The sequence below is a fragment of the Panicum hallii genome, chromosome 1 (genome assembly GCF_002211085.1).
Source record: "Panicum hallii strain FIL2 chromosome 1, PHallii_v3.1, whole genome shotgun sequence".
Classification (NCBI taxonomy): domain Eukaryota; kingdom Viridiplantae; phylum Streptophyta; class Magnoliopsida; order Poales; family Poaceae; genus Panicum; species Panicum hallii.
The window spans coordinates 6,814,916-6,837,223 of NC_038042.1; the positions used below are offsets into that span (position 1 = coordinate 6,814,916).

The 22,308-nt window shown below is 45.9% G+C and overlaps 2 protein-coding genes across 2 annotated transcripts; one reads left to right on the plus strand and one right to left on the minus strand.

The window, feature by feature from the left end:
- Nucleotides 1–4,730: 4,730 nt before the first annotated feature.
- Nucleotides 4,731–8,732, minus strand: LOC112899985 (auxin-responsive protein IAA7). Its single transcript, XM_025968678.1, has 7 exons — nt 8,340–8,732; nt 7,866–8,202; nt 7,116–7,188; nt 5,898–6,154; nt 5,512–5,659; nt 5,157–5,217; nt 4,731–5,083 (listed from the first exon to the last, which is right to left on the minus strand). Exons 2-7 carry the CDS (start codon nt 8,101–8,103, stop codon nt 5,042–5,044), a joined length of 819 nt encoding a protein of 272 aa, XP_025824463.1. The 5' UTR covers nt 8,104–8,202; nt 8,340–8,732; the 3' UTR covers nt 4,731–5,041.
- An 11,207-nt stretch (nt 8,733–19,939) lies between these two features.
- On the plus strand, nt 19,940–21,656 carry LOC112878322. The gene is made up of 5 exons (XM_025942774.1): nt 19,940–20,667; nt 20,770–20,883; nt 21,008–21,145; nt 21,247–21,294; nt 21,370–21,656. The coding sequence occupies exons 1-4, from the start codon at nt 20,605–20,607 to the stop codon at nt 21,280–21,282; spliced, it is 351 nt and encodes a 116-aa protein (XP_025798559.1). The 5' UTR covers nt 19,940–20,604; the 3' UTR covers nt 21,283–21,294; nt 21,370–21,656.
- The last annotated feature ends 652 nt before the right edge of the window (nt 21,657–22,308 follow it).

Sequence of the window (22,308 nt, forward strand, 5' to 3'; positions counted from 1 at the left end):
ATTAGCTTAGCAGCTAGTAGGACTCTGGTTCGAGTATTCCATACATAGGTTCCTAGGAATATGCAACTAGGGTTACATTACAAGTCCTGGAAACTTAAATGCACAAGTAGATATATATGAATATATAAATTGCAGTGTAGTAAAAAAATAGCGGTTTATGTCCGAGGCTTGCCTTCGCTGGTGGGGCTGGGGTCACTGATGTCAAAAACTTCCGAACTTTGGTTTGGGGCTTCAGTTAATTCCTCGGCGACATTCACTTGGTCTTCCGAAATGCCCTGCTCGGGTTCCGGAATCAATTCGTAGGTTCCGTCGGCGAGTGTAGTCGAATCTACATGATATGCAGTGATTTGAAGCAATGGTTGTTGATTTAAGAACTTCACTTCACGATAAAGTTGCAATCCAGCAATTCAAAGTCAAAGCATCACAAAACAGGGATTTGAATTTTAAGAATTCTAATTTACTTTTTGCAAATTAAACTTATGATAACAAGTTTTATTTTTAATTTGAAATCTATAAAGGTTCTAGTCTTAAATTTTGATAGGTGTGTTTAACTCTATTAAATGAGCTTACTGTAAATTTTTCATAAAATCTTGAAGACAGAAATTGAGGTATTTCAATTAAGTTCAAACTTCAAGTTTAAATTCAAACCTTAGACAAAAGAGTGCCATAAATTCTTGAAAGATTTACTATGAACTACTCAATTACAGAACATCACATAGTAAAAAGATCTAAGTGTGAGAACCTTAGTAATATGCTTGATTAAATTTAAACCATTTCAAGTTTGATTTGCATAAGTTTAAATTAGTTTAAGCTAGGGTTTAGTACTGTAAGTGAAATTTGCACACAAGCTGACTCATACCCGAAACAAGCTACACACCAAAAATTACAAGCAATAAAGCTAGCATGCAAAAGTTACACATAAGACACCCTTTTGCTAAACTTTAAAATAGCTGTAAAAGCATTTAGTTTCACACTAAACCCTAGTAACAGAAGTTATAGAATTTACTTCAAGGATTCAAACAAAACTGGTTTGGTATTTTTCTGAATTTCCTACGAATTTCTACAAATTTCTAAGAATCACTGATTTTGATTTGGGGGGAGGGACTGGAATCTTGCAGCCAGGCCCTCAGGAAGATTTAAATCAACGCAATTGGGTCCTTGGTTCATCGGGACAGAGAAGCTGGAACTCGCCGGCCAAATTCCGGCGACGGTGGTCGCCGACGGCGAGGGGGAACCGGCCGGGGAGGATCAGGGGACTAGGGCGGTCCTTGCTAGCGGTGATGTGATGGTCGGGGTTGACCGGAGAGGCTGGAACGGCGGTGAACCGAGGCGGCGGCGATGGAGCTCAACCATGGCGGCGGTGTTCCGGCGTGGCGGCGCATCGGCAGTGGACTGGAGGTTGGGCAGGAGCTCAAGGGAAGCAAGACGGTTCGATTAAGCACCTTGGCGAGAGTTGGGGTGGTCGGGAAGGTAGATCTCCACAGTAGACCGAGGTGGCGGCAGAGAGGTTGACGACGACTGCGGTGCTCCATTGATCAACGGCGGCAAAGGTCCTGCGCACGAGCATCAGTGAGCCACGAGTGATGCATTGCAGCATTCAGTTGAGGCTAACAGCTACGAGAAGGGGGTGACCGATGGTGACCGTGATGACGGCGGGGAAGATGAACACCGGCGAGCGTCGGGGAGGTGAAATTGGAGCTCGAAAGTAGTCGAGTGAAGGGCGGTGAGCTTCACGGAATCATGGCAAAGCTAGAGGAGGGGCTATCGTGGATCGAGAGGAGCTGTGGTGGTCTGCCCACGGAGAGCAAAGAGGTCGCCGGAGAAGAACTCGAGCGGCGACGGTGGATTTCGAAGTTCGGTGTGAAATGCGAGTGCAAGAGAGAGCGAAATGGAGGGAGGAAAGCTACTGAGCGTCTTAGACCTGTAAAGAAGGGTGAGGAAGGTATGCACGGTGCCAGCCACGACGGCGGCGAGGTGGCGGCCGAGCAGAGCTCGGGCAGAGGCGGGGCGGCGTGGAGCGCGCGGAAGGAAGCCAAAGAAGAGGAGCTAGGGTGGCGGCTGGCTCGAAGGCGACGCGTGGGAGCTACCAGAGCAGGAGGTGGCGCCGGCAAGGTTGCAGCGACGGTGAGCGGTGGCAGCCTGCGGCGGCAGAGGGGCGGCTTGGTCGAGCGGCAGAGCAACGTGGCATGCTCGGGGAAAGCCAGCAGAGAGGGGCTAAGGCGGCAGGCGAGCTCGGGGACGACGTGTGGAGCGGGGCTAGAGCAATAGCTGGCCTTGGGCGGCGCGGCATCGGTAGCCAGCGGCGGCGCTGCGGCACGGCAGAGGGGAAGCAGAGGAGGAAGAAGAAGAGGGGGGGCCAGGGGCTGAATTGTAAGCTTTAGAAACTTTAGGGACCTCACTATAAAGCCAGATTTCCTCACTGTTTTATACCTCAAATGAGAAAATGGTCAACATAAAAGTTGTAGAACTTTTCAAACCTTATCACTTTTATTTATGGTTCAAATTCAAAAACTCCAAGGATAGAGCTTTATTTAAAAACTTTGGACTTAATTCAAACTTTTCAAAGTTTTTGTCCTTAGTTAGGTAAATTCCATATACTTTTGGACTGAATTGCAAGTTTAGGTAATGTAATGATGACTAACACTTTTACACTTTGACCTCTAGTCAAAATTGGAAGTTACATTTCTAATTTAAATATTTTGCATAAAAGGACTCCTACTTTTGAAAATTACACATAAGTCCTTATATTCACTCAATTTCACACAATTCAATACACGCATTACACATTTTTTCCTAGTGAGTTACAATTTTGACACCTAGGGTGTCACACATATTCTGCTTTGTCCTAGTAACTAGCATGATAATTCACTACTTTTAGTTGTATTGCATTAACTTGATGGAATGCTTATTAAGGACTTACCTCTTTCACCCCTGAAACCTTGAACACCAGGTTTTAATTTAATATGTTGAATAGAAATGCTTAGATGCTTTATGTTGGGATGGTTATATTATAATCTTTGGAATTTTTTTAAACATGACTTTATATGTTGTTACATTCCGGTTAATTGCAAGAATACTATATTTATTTAGAATATGGAGAACCACCTAAGAAAATAGTACAAGCATAATGTCACATGGCTCTGACCCTATCTGATTAATTAGATGCGTAATTAACTAATGGCCTTACCGAAAGGGCAAGGAGGGGTTCGGTGATGGGGATATAGCCCGGTCCTCTTGGGGTAGCAGCCTTTGTTAAGGTTCAGACCATTAGGGAGGGTTATGGACCATACTGCTACAGAAAACCCTAGCGGGCCATTAGTTTCTCTGCGTGTTTTTTTAAAGGTTTTGTAGTGAATCTCTTACCACTCACCTCGGAAGTGTTTAAGAGGCTAGCTACATCGGGCAAATCGGGAGACACGAATTGCGGTGAAAGTGTACAACCTCTGCAGAGTGAAAACTGATATATCAGCTATGCTCACGGTTACGAGCAGCTTGAAACCTCACATGATAATAAAGAATGAATCGAATTGTGGTTTTTGGCTTTGGAATAATATTGTTTACTTTTTGCTTAAGTGGGTAGGTATAAACTAATACTTAGATAAATAGGTGCTCGCTAATAAAATATGACCAATTAAAATGCTAACCGCTATAAGCCTTTTAGCCTCTCTTGCTAGCCTTGCATTCTTTTCCGCACTTATTGAGTACCAAGTGTATTCACCCTTATCTAACTGCTGCTCAGAAGAGAACATTGAAGTGGAGAACTATGACTTCGAAGAGTTCTAGGTGTGCGTTCACCCGGTCAACTGCCCGTGGAAGAAGACGTTACCGAAGACTTGTTTAGGATAACGATGGAACGTTTATAATATTCGGAGTATAATAATATTATTATTCACTTTTGTTTACCCTTTTGAATATTGTCTTTAATATATTACGCTCTCTATGTCAATATATGTGTAAGAATAGATCCTATCACACATATGCTATGCATTCCATTTTGCTTCCAAAATTGGGTATGACATGATCGGAGAGGATCTGCAGTTTTCCCTTCCGCCGTGTTTGTCTTCCGCCGTGTTTGTCTTGTTTCTTCGTTTTCTGAGCTTGTTTGACATTGTCATCTGCGGCATGTACTTCATTGGATCAGTGCTTTGCTGATCCTAAGATGCATCTTTTCTTTCTTTGTTGCAACCATGATACGTTATACGGCTACTAACGGCTTGTTTGGTTCCACGCACTAAATTTTGCAGGTGTCATATCGAATATTTGACTACTAATTAGGAATATTAAATATAGATTAATGATAAAACTAATTACACAGATGGAGACTAATTTGCAAGATGAATCTATTAAGCCTGATTAGTCTATGGTTTAACAATATGGTGCTACAGTAAATATGTGCTAATAATGGATTAATTAGGCTTAATAAATTCTTCTCGTGAATTAGCCTCCATCTGTGTAATTAGCCTCCATCTGTATAATTAGTGTAATTAATTTTATAATTACCTTATATTTAGTTAGCATCCGAAGATTCAATGTGATAAGAACTGTCCTTGTAACCAAACACCACGTAAATGGTTTCTGCGAGTCACGTGAGAAATTGATGTTTAGGGTATTCTACACACGCTGGTATACTAGTAGCCGGATAACAGCAACTGCAAATTTTTGGTGGAATACATAGCCTGAATCTGTACTCTAGAAACGGGACGACAAGCAATGAGCTGAACCAAAGAACAGAACGAGTAATCAGTAGGTTGCAGGCAACAAACAGAATTAGACAGCGTTGATGTGTGGCGCTGATTCGTCTGAACATTTACATACCATCACGGCAAATTGCCCCAACACATCACTTCTCTGAATCGACATAGGCAGAAACAGAATAATAAGAACATAAAACCCAAAAGGTCAGTGCACCGATGATCCCTTCAGCTCGGCGCACCGATGATCCCTTCCAAGAAATTAGGGAAAAGAAAGGGAGCCCAGAAGAAAGATGATTTGATACAAGCTCAGAAGATGTTTTCTTCTTCACGGCACATCACAGGCAGTGTCAGCACTCAGCCACCGCTCTTTTCCGGCCTGATGCTGTTAGCTGCAAGGATAGTGAGAGTCAGGAATCTGAAGGCAGGGTCAAGATAAGCAGAGAGTAGGGAAGAAGTACTGACAGATGAAGAGAGGTCAGATGTCTTCAGAACTCGCAGCCTCTTCACTGAAGAAACAAACATCCTGCAGGAATCGAAGTAGCACACTTGTTAGCTTGCTCTGCAGTAAACAAACCTATAAACTGGAGGTGACAGGGTTCAACTTTGGGCAGCATTTCTGGGCAGAAGTTTGACAAAAATCTGTGTGTAAGAATATGCAGTCTAGGCCAATCAGACCGGATTTTAAATCTTTTCAAGTATAAATTTTGCTACCAAACTAAGAGAATGAAGTATTGTACTACTCGGAAATTCTGAATGCTAATAGAGGCTGTACCCTTTTTAACATAGCATTCCAAGACTAATAGAAGGGAAAACTTACCCCCAGGGAACATCACCAACCAGCACCCTGTCACCTTCATAATCCTCATAAACTAGAGTGTACTCGCCGCTTCCATCTAGTAAACCCGATATTGCCACCTCTTCCTGCGGACACTTCCTTGTACCAGAAGGCAGAGGGTCTTGTTGTGCTGCATGCAGAAATAAAAGAATTGAACAAATTGCAGCAGACACTGATCAAGCAACTCAAACATTCAAAATATCAAAAGCTACATAGCACGTAAGAGGGAAAATAGTCTTTCACCATAATGTTGTAGTCAAGGAGATAGAGCTGTTATTCATGTAACGGAAAATTAACACATACTTGTCATAATCTTGTATCAAGCAACGGTAAAAGGTACATGAAAACAAGTAGGATTGATCATGTACCTGCAAGGAGTCCACGGAATAGCTTGTCAACAGCCAGAGACAGATTCTCGTAGCTATCAAGGGCATTCAGGTCGATTTTTCTACCAATAGGAATGCCATCCATGTTAATCTTCACAAATGGAGCTCTTTTTATGGTCTCTTCAGGTTTGGCAGCCTTCTTCCCGTTCTGGTGATCAAGGGATGCTTTGCTAGAGGCAGCCAGATTTCTTCTGAATGTACGAACTGGAGGCCACCCGATAACTGGGGCATTTGGAGATCTGAAGTTCAAGAATGAAATGGTGAGACATGAGAATGAAGCATATATAGTGTTTACTGGATAAGAACTACAATTAACAAACTACAATTAACAAGCAAAGAAGTCCCTGCTAGTGAACGCACATAGATTAAGGTAGATGTACTGGTAAGTGGTAACTGAGAATATCTTAGGCTGTTTGTTTCTTGGAAATGTTTCCTGTTTAAAACAGTTTTAGTAACAACTTCTGACGACCGATATTAAGAGCCTTGAAATTTTAAGGCTTGTAGCGCTTGGCATGTTTGTACTGGTAAGTGGTAATCGAGAACAACTTAGGCTCTTTGTTTCTTGGAAATGCTTCATGTTTAAAACAGTTGTAACAACTTCTGACGACTGATATTAAGAGTCTTGAAATTTTAAGGCTTGTACAGCTTGGCAACAGAAAATTGTAGTAGACTAGTACTGGCCACCTTAGTACTGGCCACTAGGGACTAAGCTAGTAATAGTAGCAGCATAGTTTATTTTTATTCTAAAGAAAAGTAAACACAGAACTCATACTGTGGCATGGTTAAGTTTAAGGGGTGTAAACTGTAAACAGAGAGGCAACATGGCATGTTCAAATCCATGCACTGGCCACTAGGGACTAGGGACAAAACAAAGAGCACTGCACAGGGCCAAAAACAACTGCATCCCTCATAAATGGGAGGAGCTCCATCCCCATATCCAGCTCCATGCATGGCAGCAGGCAGATGAAAACAAAGCCGACGGCCCTTGAATCCTGGATTGTTTCGCCATGAATGAGGAGCAGTGCGGCAGGAGATGGAGCCACCACCCTCTTAAACTCATGCCGGGGCAGACGGGAAGAATAAAGAAATTATTGTGGGCGCAAACATTTGAACAGGACTAGCTGCCAACTCTTGCTACTAAAAAGCTGGTAAGAATTCCTTGCGGAATTCGGCATGTGAGGGGTTATGATTGATTCACACCTTGTCTGGGAGGCGTTGTTGGTGGACGGAAGGGCATGCCCTGTAGCGGCCGCTGGGGACCCCTTTGCCTTGCCTGCACAAGAACAAGGAGAAAGAAACAAGAGCAGTTCATGCCGAGAAATACTTTCCACTTTCATTGCTCCTGAATACTGACTCAAGAACAAAGCATCGAAACAAACAAGCTTACACAAGGAACGCATGGAAGGGCTTGTGCAGAACGAGAACATAAGATCAAACAGAATGAATTTATTGGTTCTCAAGTTTTGAAGTCTCAACTGCTTGACTCGTATTACTTTGGAAAAAATGAATTACTTTTTTTATTATTCAATTACTGAGCTTTATGCAACAACAGTTGTCGAGCACAAACTTAAGCTAGCACAAAATTACAAATATATAGGCCTCTCTTTTTTAGGCCTCGACCATGTCCTCTGTAATCTTAGTTTCTGAATAAGAAAGAACAGCCATTCTAATCATGTCTGAAACAGCAAATTTTCAAGAATTTTTCTGCTAGGACTCTCTTCTTGCCTAATAAAAACTTAGAATTGCGGGAGAACAAAGATCAGGCCTGACAAAGATGCAAACTTCACATTTTTCATCGTCTCATATTCACGTATCTTAACAAAGACTAGCACTCTGGTAGCTCATTGTGCAATGCAACCAACCAACCAGACCAAGAACAACATTTGACATGAAAACTACTGCTGTCTGATGAGAACCATGGTGCTGCGATCCAGAGATGATACAACATACCTTGTGAGCAGGGAGAGAAAGCCGCGTTGGAGTAGCCGAGGGAGAGCATGGAGCTGCCGGCAGCAGAATGGCTCCCCTTCTCCCTGCCCGGCGCTCTCCAGGCGGCTGCCGGCCCTCCTCCCCCTCCGGGGAGCCCGAGGCTGAGCTGCAGCGTCTTCTCCTCGTCGTCCCGGTCCCCCTGCCCCGGCTCGCCCATCCAGTTGTGAAGGGTCTTGCTGGCCTCTGCTGCCTCCCCCATCTCTCCTCCTCCTCCTCCCACCTCCTTTCAAGCTCCAATCAAGACTGCACGAGACGACGACGTGCACTGAAGACGCTGGTGGCCGGGCTCTCTTATACCCTGCAGCAGGGAGGACGAGATCAGGGGAACACTGGGTGAGTAAACTAGAAAGAAAACAACAGCTCGTCTCGGCAACAAGAAGGGGCAAAAAATGTCTTTTTAAAAAAAACAAGTGCAGATGTGAAATCGGTGATGACCTCTGCTCCCTCGGCTCGCCTCCCTCGTGTTCGATGTCGGGGTCGACAGGTCGCCCAAGGAGAAGCGAACAAATGAGCAGACGCAGCAGCTGCTCGCAGCTAGAGGAGGAGGAGGACCAAGCAAGCAAGCGAGGGGATTGCCGTGCGGGACTGGAAGTGCCCGGCCGGTCGCCTACTCGCCTCTAGTAAACCCGTGGTGAGCCGCTGGACGGAGCGCGGCGCAAGCAGAATGGGCAGCGAGCTGTTGGCTGCTAGCGGTGGGGAGGGGGTCAGAGGGAGGACGACGCCGAGAGAGGGGAGGGGTTGGGGGAGATTCCGCGGGGCTAGCACTAGCAGAGTGGGGGAAGTGGGAATAACGGGAATGGAGCACGGCATACGCCAACGTGCTGGATCATATGGCATCTATAGCTGTTGCTGCTGGTGGTGCCCATCTACTACACCGATGGTACTCTACCATCATGCAGGGCTGCAGCCTCCTGCTGGTGGTGCTGGTGGCACAGAGACGCTCTGAAAAGGTGGCAGGCGTTTAGTTAACCCCCCCCCCCCCGGATTAGCGAAGCGAGGACGGTTAAGAGGGTCGGTAGAGAGAGAGGGTGAAGCAGGGGGGGTGGTGATCAGTGATCACTTATCGGTCAGCGATGGCGATGGGGAAGGGTGCTCGCAGGAGAGGAGAGGAGGCGACAGGAGATGACAAGGGTAGGTGAGGGGATAATTGGGCGTGCAGGCGGGGAAGATTTGCACGATCCCAGCTTTTGGCCGGCCCGCCCTCCCGTGCAGCCCTGCTGCCAGACACGGTCCACGCTTCCTCCCTAGCTCTAGCTAGTAGCCTGCCTGTAGCATCATCTTTTTCTGATCTCCCTCTGTCCGCTCCCTCCCATGGCTCCCAGCCAGCAGCGGCAGCGCGTTGGGCTGCGAGCGAGCGCATTGCTGTTGCTGTTCCCCTGGGAGCCTGCTGCCGCCTTCTGCCAGTGCCAGGGCTCAACAGAGCTCGTCAGGAACAGGGCGCTCTTGCAGTTGCGCCAGGACTGAAAAGGTACGGTTTTAGTATTTTACAGCGGGCAGAGGCAAAGGTGGGTGGCAACAAAATATGCTGTGCTTTTCGCTGTCGCTGCTCTGGTGGCCGCCGTGGAAACGGTTGGGTGCTCGGCTCAAGAAAGCTGCCCTTTTCCTCAGCTGCTGAGCACTTGAGGTCTTGAGCAGCCGGGTCAGCCTCAGCTAGAGCTAGAGCTTAGCTGTGTGCCGTTGCAGCTGGCTCAGCTACACTCGTACTAAACTACGATGCACTACTGGTACGTGGTACTAGTTGCATTGTTTGTGCATTTGCAGCGAATGATGGGTGTGAGCACCTAGCAGAACCGCGATTTGGAAGAAAGCGTTGATCTTTGTTAAATGGTGATGAAGGTATGCAGTCAGATGCTTTATCTTTCAACTATATATGCCTTTGATCGGGTTCTGATTCCTCAGCAAGTTAAGACAATCCTGACTAATATATACTTGTAAACTGTACTGTAAAGGTTGGATGCTGAAAGACAAGTGCTCAGAAAATGTAGAGAAAATCTAGCTGAGGTCGTGCTGTGGTCTACGGTTTCAGTGGACCAGAGTGCAGGTCAGGTGAAGATATATTGCAGAGATACGCTACGTGTATGCCGTGCCAGTGCGAGTGCCAGCCACCCCAGCAGAAAAACTGAAAAGTGCGCATCTCTGAAGATGCTGGCCCGCCTGTCCGCCGGCCACGAATACGACTGTGCGCTGCTCTAGTCTGCAGAGGTAGAGCAGCACAGCAGCGGCAGCGTATGCTACGACTCCACAGTGACATACGCACCCTCGCTCGCTCGCTCGCTTTATAGGGGTCCGTCCGAGCTTCCATTTTCTTTCGTTGTTTTCCCATGGCGCTCTATAGCGCCGCGTGTGTCAGCATCAACCCGAGGAAGCACGGGAGGAACCGGGCGATGGAAAGTGGAATCCCATTGTTCAACGCATCACGCTTTGAAAAGGCACATCATCTCCGCTTTCCGCATCCGGGAAGATTTATAAAGCCAAATGATTCGCCAATTAGCAAGCTAACAATAAAGCTTCTGCATCCGCGCAGTGCGAGCGCGGCGGTTGGTTCCCGGTTCGGAGGAATCATTGCGCCTGCCGGCCTGCGCCGCGCTTGCAACCACCTCACCTCGCATCTTCAGAGCTTGGAGATCTTGGCCGGTTGCCTCGTCGCCGCCCGGTGCTCGCTGCTGCACGCACCGGTCCCCTGCAGCTCAGCTTTGGGCCGCCGCTGGCCTGCTGATAGCTTTGGCACGGATGATACCGACGGATGGATCCGCATGATACCGACATCAGTGGAGAGCTAGCGGAGTTCGTCCCTATCGCGCCTGGACCACTTGGATTATACTACTATAATCTAATCTCTGTGACCTTGCGGCATGCCTTTAATGAATATTTTATTTGGCTACAACTTAGTACAAAGTTGCCGTGGCAAGAGGAAAACATGCAAAGCCACTGTGCCGATGGAAAACATGCAAGGCCCTTTGGCATTGTCGGTACTACATTGTAATGTGCGCCGTGCATTTTAGTTTAATCCTCAGCAGGGGATCGACCAGAGGTACTGTGATAAGCATGCAGCATGGCAGTGTTCTCTTTTACTTTTACTTTTTAGTTTCCTTATTATTATGATCTTTGTGATTTGATGATGTTTGGCCTGGTCGATGGAGTTGAGTTGCAGCTGGTGGTGCGTGGCTCTAACTTTTGGGTGTGGTCCAATATTCCCCCGGCAGGCTGCGTAGCGTAGCCAGGTGGTGTGGCGCCAACTTTTGGCCGCGCCGTCCATCCCCTTGGTTGGTTCACATGATTGCGAATTCAACCCTGCTCTGCTACTGTTCATTCCTCTGTACTTGCGCTCTCTGCGACTCTGCCTTTGTCGTCCCTCTCCGTCGCCACGCCCACGCGTATTCAGGGTGTCGTTGGTTGGTGATCAGCAGCTGCTCGATTTGAAAAGAACTTTTTTTAAGAGAAACAAAACGCAAGGAACCATGAGTACTCACCAATTAATTAACTAATCGCTTGGCATGTACCTACTCCATCTTGCATGGAATAGATCGTCACGGGCACCTGTAAAATGTTTATCGTCTTCAGTACGTGTGATGGATGCGCGACGCACGCTAGGAAGCCGCTGTACGCGCGTACGCATGTCGCTACTAGCTACATCGACATGACAATACTGCCGTGCCTGCAGACGTACGCGGGCACGTCGGAGGGAACATAACCTATACATGCTGGTTGTTAACTTGGTTGCTAATCTGCATGTCGTGTTCGGCCGTTTTTTTAATTTTGTTCCTCTGTGTTTTCTTGTCGGCGGTCGTTTTATCGGTAGTATCGATCGCAATCGCACTAGCTAGCTCTCTATACGTACTGTACCAACTACCAAGAGACCAGGATATAGGTGTGGTTGCCAGAAACTTAAAAGGAAGCCACTCCTAATAAGCGCGACAAATGCAACACACTAGCTTGGGAATTACCGACGACAGTAAGCGTGAAATAAAGGAAATGCCGTGAGGCCATCAGCTACGTACATGGAGCTTTTGACAGAAGCGTGCATATATACGCGCCATCAGGGCTTGGTTTAATTTTAGCTATATAAGCGCTCTCACGAGCCGTTGTATAGTTTTTATCCGGCTCGAGGCCCGCGAGCCGGCCCATAGCATGATTTTTGGTCCGTCATAGGCCCGGCCAGGCACGGAATTAATCGGGCCCGGCACGGCACGAATAAACCCCGGCCTGACTTGGTACGTGGGCCAGCCCAAGAGCATGGGAGGCCTGCGAAGCCTGGAAGCCCGAGCGCCTCCACGTATATAACGGGAGGCGCCCGGTCCCTAATCCCTATCCCACTATTTCCCACTCGCCTCGCCTCGTGGCTGCCTCTTCGCCTCCCTCGCACCCCACGCGCGCCTCCCCTTCGCCCCCGAACCCTAGCCACGCCATCGTAGACCCGCCGCTCCCCTCGCCTCCTCCGCCCCTCCTCGCCTAGATCTGGTATCCCCCTCCCTTCTCCACCCCCTTTGCTAGCCGGATCTAGCTCCTCGACGGCCAAGTTATTAGGACCGGACCGGTCATCGAACCGGCAAGGGTATCGGTTCAATGAACCGGTTGAGCCGCCAGTTCAGAAGTTTTGAACCGTTGAACTGAACCAGTCACAGATAATGTGAACCGGTCCATATACAATTAACGGTAGATTCTACATAGTTGATCATAGAAAAATAAGCTCATAGATAACATAATTATATAGAATTCCAAGTTCAACATATGTAACACAATTATAAATTGAATTTGTGCAACAGCAAGCAACTAGCCCAAACCAACAATAGATTCTACGATGAAAAATTACAAGCGTAGCCTACTGAGTTCTGACATAATGACACTGCAAATCTTCTCTTTCCAACAACAATCTGAGTTGCAACTTGCAAGCAAGTTTGCATCTCCAAATCAGTCAAATATGCACACTATACATTTATACAAATCTAATCCTTTGAGTTTGTATTCTGAGTTGCTAACCGTTAGCCAGATCTGCTCTCTGCAGTCTGCACTGCAGGCTCATTCCTATGTGGTGTGTGGCTGTGTGCTGGATGTAGGAGAACAGGCGGGCACCAGGCAGCCACAGCTCGCAGGGGCAGGCCGACAAGGCCTCACCAATCACCGGTTACAGCCTCACAGGGGCGCACTTGCGCAGCCGCGGCGCCGCGCCCCTGTGCGCCCCGCGGCGCCGCCCGCAGGGGCGCAGGAGACGACGAGCCGACGAGGCACGGAGACGGAGAGGCTGCTCGGCGGGCGAGCCGGCGAAGAGCAGCAGGGACGAGGCGAAGAGGTGGAGCGGCCGGCCTGCCCGCCTCCGGATGCACCGCCGGCTGCTCGCCTCCAGTCTAGGGGCGTGTTTGGAGCTCTACCTAAGCCGCCACCGTCTAACCCTAGGCATGCCACGCAAAGTTAGGCACGCGTTTGGATGCTATACTAAGGTTAGCGCGCCACGGAATCTGAGCCGCGCCACAGCTCACTCGCCACGCAAAAAAACGCCGCGACTGCGGCGCTCGATTTGGCCGCCACAACCAAATCGCGCCGCAGTCTCCTCCCTCCTCCGTCCGCGCCGCCAGGTACTGCCCTCCCCCCGGTCCGCCTCCTCCGTCCGCCCCCCCCCCCCCCCCCCCCCCCCCCGCGCAGATGCCCGTTGGCTCTGCTTCTTCACAGAAAATTGATTAATTAGCACTGGAATCTCATGTTTTGTTTCCATTTTGTTTCAGGTGTCCGTGAGGTACCGGCTGCAAGCTCTGCTCCGGAGGTATAACTATCTTGTTGTTGGTAATTGTCGTATATGTTGCGTGCATTCTATTAATGTTTGTATAATCTATATAGATGGGTGCAATGAAGCAATATCTTGAGTGTTGTTATTACTATGATCATTATACCAGAAGAAGAAGGATATTTATTTGCATGGCCATTTGTCTTTGTATATTGTGGTACAAGTTGCAACAAAATAGATTGGTCAAGAGATGTCTCAAATACGGTTCTTTTTTAGAAAGAGATTTGGAAAGAGAGAGAAGGCTTAACCGTCTTTATAATGGAACTGATGTTGACTGTATTAGTGAGCTGCGCATGCGTAAAGATGTGTTTCACAGGTTATGTGATCATTTAAGGTCCCGTGGATTGTTAGAGGTCAGTATCAATGTATCTATTGAAGAACAAGTCGGCATGTTCTTGAAATTTGTTGGCCATAGATGGACAAATAGATCAGTTGCCTTTGAATTCTTGCAGTCCGAAGAGACAGTTAGTAGGTATTTTAATATTGTTTTAGATGCTTTATGTGTCCTCTCTCGTGACATCATTACCATGAGAACCACAGAAACACATACAAAGATAACAAGTAGCCCGGGACGATTTCATCCTTATTTTGAGGTAATATACACACATATAATTGAAATTCATCTTCTAATAATTCCGTACACTAATAGAATAATTTTTTTCTTTTTGATTTAGAAATGTGTAGGAGCACTGGATGGCATGCATATACCAGCATCAGTTCCTATATATATGCAAGATAGATTCAGAGGTAGAAAGCACTATCCAACACAAAATGTGTTAGCTGCTGTGGATTTCGATCTTAGGTTCATATATGTATTGGCTGGATGGGAAGGATCAGCTCATGATTCCTTTGTGCTCCAAGATGCTTTGTCACGCCCCTCAGGATTAAAAATTCCAGAAGGTATTAGTGGAGTAATTAGTATACCATATTTTGGCTCTTAAAATGAGTAGCTAATGTTAGTTAAATTCAATTGTAGGTCACTATTTTTTAGCTGATGCTGGATATGCTGCTAGATCTGGCATACTATCTCTTTATCGAGGTGTTCGGTACCATCTTAAGGAGTTTCAGGGCACTAGACGGCCAGAAAATCAGAGGGAATTATTCAACCTTCGTCACTCCTCTCTTAGGACAATAGTTGAGCGGGCATTTGGAGCTTGATGTTCAAGAAGACTCATGCATAAGTTAGACGTGTTACCAAACAGATGCCACACGTGCCTAACATTAGGCGTGGCAGGACATCAAACACTTACCATACTTTTCTTCAGCATGCCTAACCTTAGGCGCGGCAGTACACCAAACACACGCCGCACTTGTGGCGGTTGCCTAACCTTAGGCGGTGGCGACTTAGGCAACTCTCCAAACAGGCCCTAGTTCTACTAGCTAGATGCGCTGCTGCCATTGGCAAGGAAAACTGAAAAACTGAAATTTTTTCCCACCCATGTTCCGCAAAATGTGAGACAATCTCAACTCAGGTTACACAGAATAGATAGAGGGGTAACTCTGGTCCAAATAAAAAATGCTCCAGCTCGTATGGAACCGCTCGGTTCATGGTTCAACAAAAAACTAGCCGGTTCATCCGGGTTTTTACCTGTTTGATTGCACATATGGTCTCTTAAGCTAATCGGACCCTTGTAGTCCCTGTTTCGTGGTTTTTCGGTCCGATCGGCGATCCGGTCCGATCCTAATAACTAGACTCGGCGGTCCTCCTCACCTTCCGCACGGTCCATCGCTGTTCTGTGCCTCTGCCTTGTCTCCCGAGCTGCGGCTCGGCCAGATCCAACGTTGGCAGTCCTTTTCCCCCCTCTCCTGTGGCCAGTGATGGGGATTGAAGAAGGGGAAGGCGGGGAAAACCGAGCGGTGGCGATGCGAGGCAATGGTGCTAGATCTGGTGATCTCCTCAGTACCTCTTCTCGATGTCAGATCTGCTCCTCCTCCCTTGACTTGTTGCTTTTCGATCTTCTTTGCTTTCCTCTTCTCCAATCTCCTTCTCCCTCTCTCTCTCTCTCTAAGTCTGTGTGGTTTGCCCAAGCTATCTTTGGTGAGGCCGTCAACGGAAACTCTAGTGCTCTGACCAAAGGTATCTCCAGTGTCCCCCTGTGCTCGCCTTCCTCTTTTCTTCCTCTTTTTGTTTCTTGATTCGTTATTCACTTGATCCTCTTTTCTTTCTCTTTTTTTTCTTGATTTGTTATTCACTTGATTCTTTGTTCTCTGCTTCAATTGTTTCTTGCACAGGTCGTTGAGGGACCGGAGGCCGGCAATGGCCGACGGTGACGACCCTACGTCCCACAACTATGAGTTGTGGATGATGGGTCTTCGTGGAGATGATGAGGAAGACCTTTCTATGGATGCAGAGGAGTTGTTTGGCGGCAGCAATGAGGCCATAGACCACGATCCAGAAGTCCAGACGCTTCCTCAGGGGCATCCTGCTTAGCCTCAAGGGTCCGAGAGCGTGGGCACCGGTATTTTTAGTGGCAGTGGCGCTTCCAGGAAGAGGAGAGTGTCCACCTCTAAGGCGTGGAATGACTTTGAGAAGATCTATGAGGTAATCGATGGTAAGAAACGATGAACTGGTGTTAAATGTAGGCACTGTAAGAAGGACTTCACCTAAGATATTGGTCATTTGCTTAGGCACATTTCTATATATCCTGTTCTGAAAAGTCATTCCGCTATAACTCAATCTCAGCTTAAGTTTAATCCTGATGGCTTTGTTCATACTTGGGAGTATAGTTCTGAAGTAGCTCGTACTCAGTTGTGTAGGTTAATTGCACGTCTTGATTTGTCTTTATGCTTTGGTGAAACTGATGCTTTTGAAGACTATATTAAGACTACTTATAATCCTAGGTTTTGTCATATCTCTAGGCAAACAATCAGCAGAGATTTTGCTAAGTAATTTAATGATCGTCGTGCACAGCTTGTTGAGTGTTTGAAATATGTATCCTCTGTTGCTCTTACTTCGGATATCGGGTCTGGCAATATTAGGAGGATTATATTAGTGTGGTTTCTCACTACGTAAATGTTGACTGTCAATTAGAAAAGATAATCATAGGTCTCAGGCTGATAGATGTGTCTCACAATGCTAAGAATATTCCTGAGCGTGTTGCTTCTGTTGTTGTTGATTTTGACTTAACTGATAAAGTATTTTCTGTTATCTTGAACAATGTTGTTGCTAACACTAAGGCTATTAATCAACTTAATCCTATTCTATCTGGTTATGTTGGTAGCTTATTCTTGCATCTGAGATGCACTTGTCATATCACCAATCTTGTTGTTAAGGCTGGTCTTGATGTGTTTAAGTCTATGATGTCTGCATTTAGAATTGCCATATTATTTTTAAATTCATCTAACCAACGCATTGCTGCATATAAGTCATATTGTATTGTTGTTCATGCAAGACCTCGCAAGTTTGGACTTGGACATGGATGTGAGATGGAATTCCACTTATCTCATGTTAAAACATCTCTTGCCTTACAAGAACTCATTCTCTATTTTTATCACCACTAACCATCTTTTGATTGATGGCCAGCCACTCTAACAAAACAACACTGGTATGTGGCTAAAAAAAAATTTAGATTTCTTGAACAGTTCTATGGTTCTCTAGTGTTTATTATCCCACATCTCCATTAATATTGCATCATATTTTTGAGATAGTTGGCCCTCTAAATAGTTATAAAAATGATAGAGATTTAAGAAATGTTGTTGTTCAATGAAAGATAAGTTTTTACAATATTGGTATGATATATCTGTACTTTTACCTTTACATTTATGTTGAATCTTAGGGCAAAGATGAAAGGTTTAAACAATATTCTTAGACTTCTATCTCAGTTTAATGATAATGATTACTCTTGCTACTGAATTGAGGTAAGGGTTGAATTATGAATTATCTGTTTTTTCCAAAGTATGATATAAAGTTTGGTGTTGTAAGGTTGCAAAGGGCTGCACAACCAAATCCTACAAGTAAGAAAAAAGACTACTTGGGGTAAGATCTTGGGGGTGTGCCTCCGGTTCTAGTTCTACTAGTGCTGCTGGTCTTGGTGCTAGTTCCTCCTTGCATAGAAAATTATTTACTAGTGCCTTGCTGCAGGCTGCAACTTCTGGTGCTTCTCCGGCTGCTGCTTCTGAACTATCTGCCTACCTAGACAGTGATACTGTTAACCAGTACGATGATGAATCTAACATTTTGAACTGGTGGCATGAGCATAAACTATCATATCTTGTTCTTTCAATCCTAACTGGCACAATCATCGAGGAGCGGCAACGGTGACTTAAGCCTGGGATGGTGGTGATGCTGGCTCTAGTGAAGGACTGGGAGCAAGTAGATGCAAGACATGAGCATGCTTAAAGAATCTTTTCAAAATTTGTATCCTGATGGTGATGGTGAATCTGTGTAGCGTAGTATGGACATGTGGTCCAGAACTTGAACTTGTAATGCACTTAGAATAACTTAGAGCTTGCTGTACTTTTTTTCTCTATAGGTTTTTATCCTCACGAGGTGTGAGGTTTTAGCTACAAAGGTTTTTAATAAGGCAATAAATAAAATATCTCAAGTTAATATATGTTGTTGTTTTCAAATTTGTGAATGTGTATACGTGAATGCTTGATATTTGGATGTCTATGTGTCTGTCTACGTATATATGTATGTTTGAATGTGTACGTGTGAATGAAAGTGTTTGAATTTGAGAATGTGTTAAGATTTCAATAAATTTCTTGTGAAATTTAAAAATTTAAGATAATTCTGGATTAAAGAAAAGGTCCATAGGTACATGGGCTCACGGGCTGATACGGCACACAGAGCCCGTGTGGGTTATCGGGTTGGCCTGACACGGATAACAGATTTTCGTGCCGTGCCTGGACTAACGCCTCGGCATGTGGGTCGGTCCGGCACGTCATGAATAAGTAATCGGACCAATCATATCGGATCTAATCATGCCTGGCCATGTCGGGCCTAGACCGTGCCGGACGGCCCGAATAGCCAACTATAGGCTTTGGCTCGTGGAACTCGCTCTCAGCTAGGAGAATCTGGGTTCTAGCCCTATTTCCTTAAACCTTTTGCTGAAGGCTGAAGCACTTACCTTTTGCTGAAGGGCTTAACTTTTACCGGCCCATGATCGATATATGGCCCATATAGACTGGCAGCTACATGCTGACGTGGACATGCAAGCGAAGATGAAAGAAAAAAATTCATAACTTTTGGATTAAATATCTAAATAAAATTTTAATTGCACCTGTGTGTTCATTACAACATGATCTTCAAAACTAGATCTCACATGATCATATTTTGATGATCTTTATTTCAGAAACCTTTTATGAATGTGGAATAATCTTTTTAATGAAGGCGGAACAATTTATATTTTGATGATTTTTTCCGGAACATTTTTTATAAAGATAGGACAATGCTCCGTCTTCATTAAAAAATTGTTCGAGTATAAAAGTTATCCAAATATATTCAAGTGTGATCTTATTTTAAAGATCTTGTCATAAAAAATATATTGGTGTGATCGGATTTTTATTTTGATGTTGTGTTGGAAAATACTGCTTTTTTATATTGCAGGTGGACTTTTCTATGTTTCTTGGCGCCGTGCAGAGCCCATGAGAGCTCATTCTAGTTTTTCCTCTTTCTACGATAGCGCTGCAGCCAGTCACACATGTGACTGCTAAATGCTAATAACCCCCGGCCGGGCCATCACCTAGCTACTCACCTTTAGAGGAACCCTAATCATTGGCACATTTAGTGTGAGTGACAGAGATCTAGTAGTTGGTCGTTTCCGTTGTGTAACGAGATGGACTAGGTGCCGTCAACGCTCGTACGGCCACCGAGAGAGGACGCAGACTGAGCACTTGCCAGTATAGCAATATGCATCAGGTCGGCCTGGGCTCAAATCAACAGCTAGCCCATCTAATTGATATGATGATAGAGCAAATCTGGTAGGCCCAAACCTGGCCTTCTCGCTCATAGCAAGCCCAGATGAATCTAAAAAATTAGGTGTCGGACATATAGGGATTAATTTTTATAGTGGACTGAGAATTTGAGCCCAAGCTCGGTCAGTTTAGAGGCTAGATCCCATTTAAATCTGAGGCCTGCAACCGACATGAGCAACTTCTCTACTCTCTGGGTTTACGGTCCATATATATCCACAGCGCCGTCTCCGTTGCAGGCTGTGTTGCTCTCCTGAGCGTGAAATTTTTGCTCCGGCGAGATGGCCGTTCCAATTTCCTCCAGCCCGCAGCAAAACGCTGCTGCCAAGAAGCGGGAAATCACCGGGCCGGACAACTCCGACAAGCCCGAGAAGGAACGCGCCGCCGTAGCCAGGCCCGCCGCCACCGGCCTCGACGCCACCCTGAGCCCGCGCAGCCCGCCGCCACCCACTGCGGCGAGGAAGCACCGGAGTTCGTTTAGGGGACCGCCGCCGCGCCATCCTGCGACAACTCGTCTGCTCCCGATGGCGGGAAGGCGAAAGATTCCAGGGACGAGAGCCCCAAGAACTGCGGTGCCCGGGATGTGGCAGGTGTTGCCTCGGATTCCGGCGGCGTCGAACCAAAGAAACGGCTCCAGGCCGCCGCCGCCTCACAGAAGAGGGGAGAGAGGGAGGAGAAGAAATCATCAGAGGCCGCCGCCTCATTCTGCAAAACTCCGTCTGCTCGAGATGGCGGTAAGATCAAAGAATTGGGAATCGGGAGCGCCAAGAACTGCGGTGCCCGAATGTGGCCGCTGTTACCTCCATTTCCGTCTGCCTCGAACCAAAGAAGCGGCTCCAGCTCACCGCCGCCACCACCACTTCCGGCAAGAAGAGGGGAGAGGAAGCAGCAGGAGCGAATCCCACGGCGGCCTGTGCTCCCGGCGACAGGCAATCAGCCGCAGAAGGCGGCAGCAAGCATCGTGGTAGCAGTTGTCAAAGCTCGCTGGACAGCAAGAAAGATGTGGGTGAGATGGGTGTCGGCGTCTGGAATTTCATCTCACAGCCATGGATGCAGCAGCGGCGCAGACCAGAGGTTTGTCCCCACCCGTTTTACCCCCATGACACCATTCTGTTGTTGGAATTGCATTGCAAATCCTTTCCCATTTTTGTAACATTGGGGCTGGAATTATGGCAGGGACCAGACTTCTCATGGAACAAGACCTCTTTTCTCAACCGCTTGTTTGAATGCTGTGGTTTAGTTGATCTAATTATTGGCAAAGATTTGAAGCTTCCTCATGTCAATGAACAGGTTTGTTTACGTCAGAAAACATTTTGACAAAATAAAATCTCCAGCTGGTTCCTGAGGAGGCTGTGCTATTCTGCACTCTTTAGCTCCACTGTTGCAATTTAAACTGTTTTCCCTGTTAATGTAGAGGACTCCTATATCTGAAGCAAAAGGCCACTATAAGATCAAGGAATCAGTTATGAAGGAACTTTCAGAATTATACTCATCCTTTCGTGTAGTGCTTGGAGAGGGGGAGTGTTTCTACAGGAGTTTCATTTACTTTCTGGTAAATTTTGAATTATTGCTTTTGATAAGATTGTTTTTTAGTATATGTCTCTACCAAAATTGTTTCACTCAATGACAGAATTGTGTTTGGTGCAATTACAGAAGGATACTACTCTTGAAATATTTTGGAGACTATAGAGACTGAAGCCAGTAAGACTTAGCATGAGACACATCTTTTCTGTTCATGTTCTCTCGAAATTATCTAACATCTTTTTTCCTCCCCAGTTTTCTCCTTTCTTACAATTTCTTCTGCTGCTTGGATATTGACCAATCCGGAGTTCTCGGGATTCCATGCAATAGAAGATGGCATTACCTTAGAAGAGGTACTGTAGCAGCATAGTATGTTATTGTGATACCAGTTTTGCAGATCACAAATTGTTCAGAGCCGATCATATGCTGATAATCTAGCAATTACAGCATTAGCAGATGCATTGCGTATTCAAATCCGGATCTTTTGCCTTGAAACTGGTCAGTACCAAGACATGTGCGTCAGACCCTCTAGCCAGAGCACTGCAAGCCCAAGAGTGTCCTTACTGTATACAGGGATACACTATGACATACTATACCCAAGCTGATACTGTCAAATCATCAGTGCAAAGAGGCTTAACTGTACAATTGTAGCAGTGATTGTTGGTTCAGCACTTGAGAGTACTAACCTTTCGGCTATACGCTATAGAAATGCCGATTTCGTTCATTCTTTCTATGTGCAGCAAGTGATGTTTTGTAAAGAGATGCTATTGGTGGTTGAGCTGCAGAGTTACAAGTGTTCTCTTCCGATGATACTTTTTTTTTTCGAACTTCTGATCATACTTTTTTACTGTTCCGCAAAAATTATTGAAGTACTTGGCCATGTGTAGGCATTTTTTATGTGATCCATCTTTTGATCCTTAACTCGTGAAAAATCGGTGTATTTACTATAACATGGACATGTGTACTCAGTAAAGTTTGCTTGTTAATTTGTTTCATATACTAATATAAAATGCAATACATTAATTCTGATGTGTGAATACTTGAAATGCTATCCTTTGTTGTGCTTATGTGTTTTAACTGTAAACTTCTGTCACCACTGTTCCAGTTTATGAATAATAAAACTTTATCTAGCATCACTCAAATAAACAACTTCCTTTACATGTTGCCTTTAATTCATTCCAAATAGCAGCAACT

What these genes read in the sequence shown, in the direction of transcription:
- LOC112899985 (XM_025968678.1), bottom strand. Translation starts at nt 8,103, where the DNA reads ATGGGGGAGGCAGCAGAGGCCAGCAAGACCCTTCACAACTGGATGGGC. An exon ending in TTTCTCTCCCTGCTCACAAG is followed by an intron (nt 7,189 to 7,865) that starts GTATGTTGTATC and finishes GTTCTTGTGCAG; the next exon opens with GCAAGGCAAAGGGGTCCCCA. An exon ending in ATTCCGTGGACTCCTTGCAG is followed by an intron (nt 5,660 to 5,897) that starts GTACATGATCAA and finishes TTCTGCATGCAG; the next exon opens with CACAACAAGACCCTCTGCCT.
- LOC112878322 (XM_025942774.1), top strand. Translation starts at nt 20,605, where the DNA reads ATGGGTGTCGGCGTCTGGAATTTCATCTCACAGCCATGGATGCAGCAG. An exon ending in AGCAGCGGCGCAGACCAGAG is followed by an intron (nt 20,668 to 20,769) that starts GTTTGTCCCCAC and finishes GAATTATGGCAG; the next exon opens with GGACCAGACTTCTCATGGAA. An exon ending in GGAGTTTCATTTACTTTCTG is followed by an intron (nt 21,146 to 21,246) that starts GTAAATTTTGAA and finishes GTGCAATTACAG; the next exon opens with AAGGATACTACTCTTGAAAT.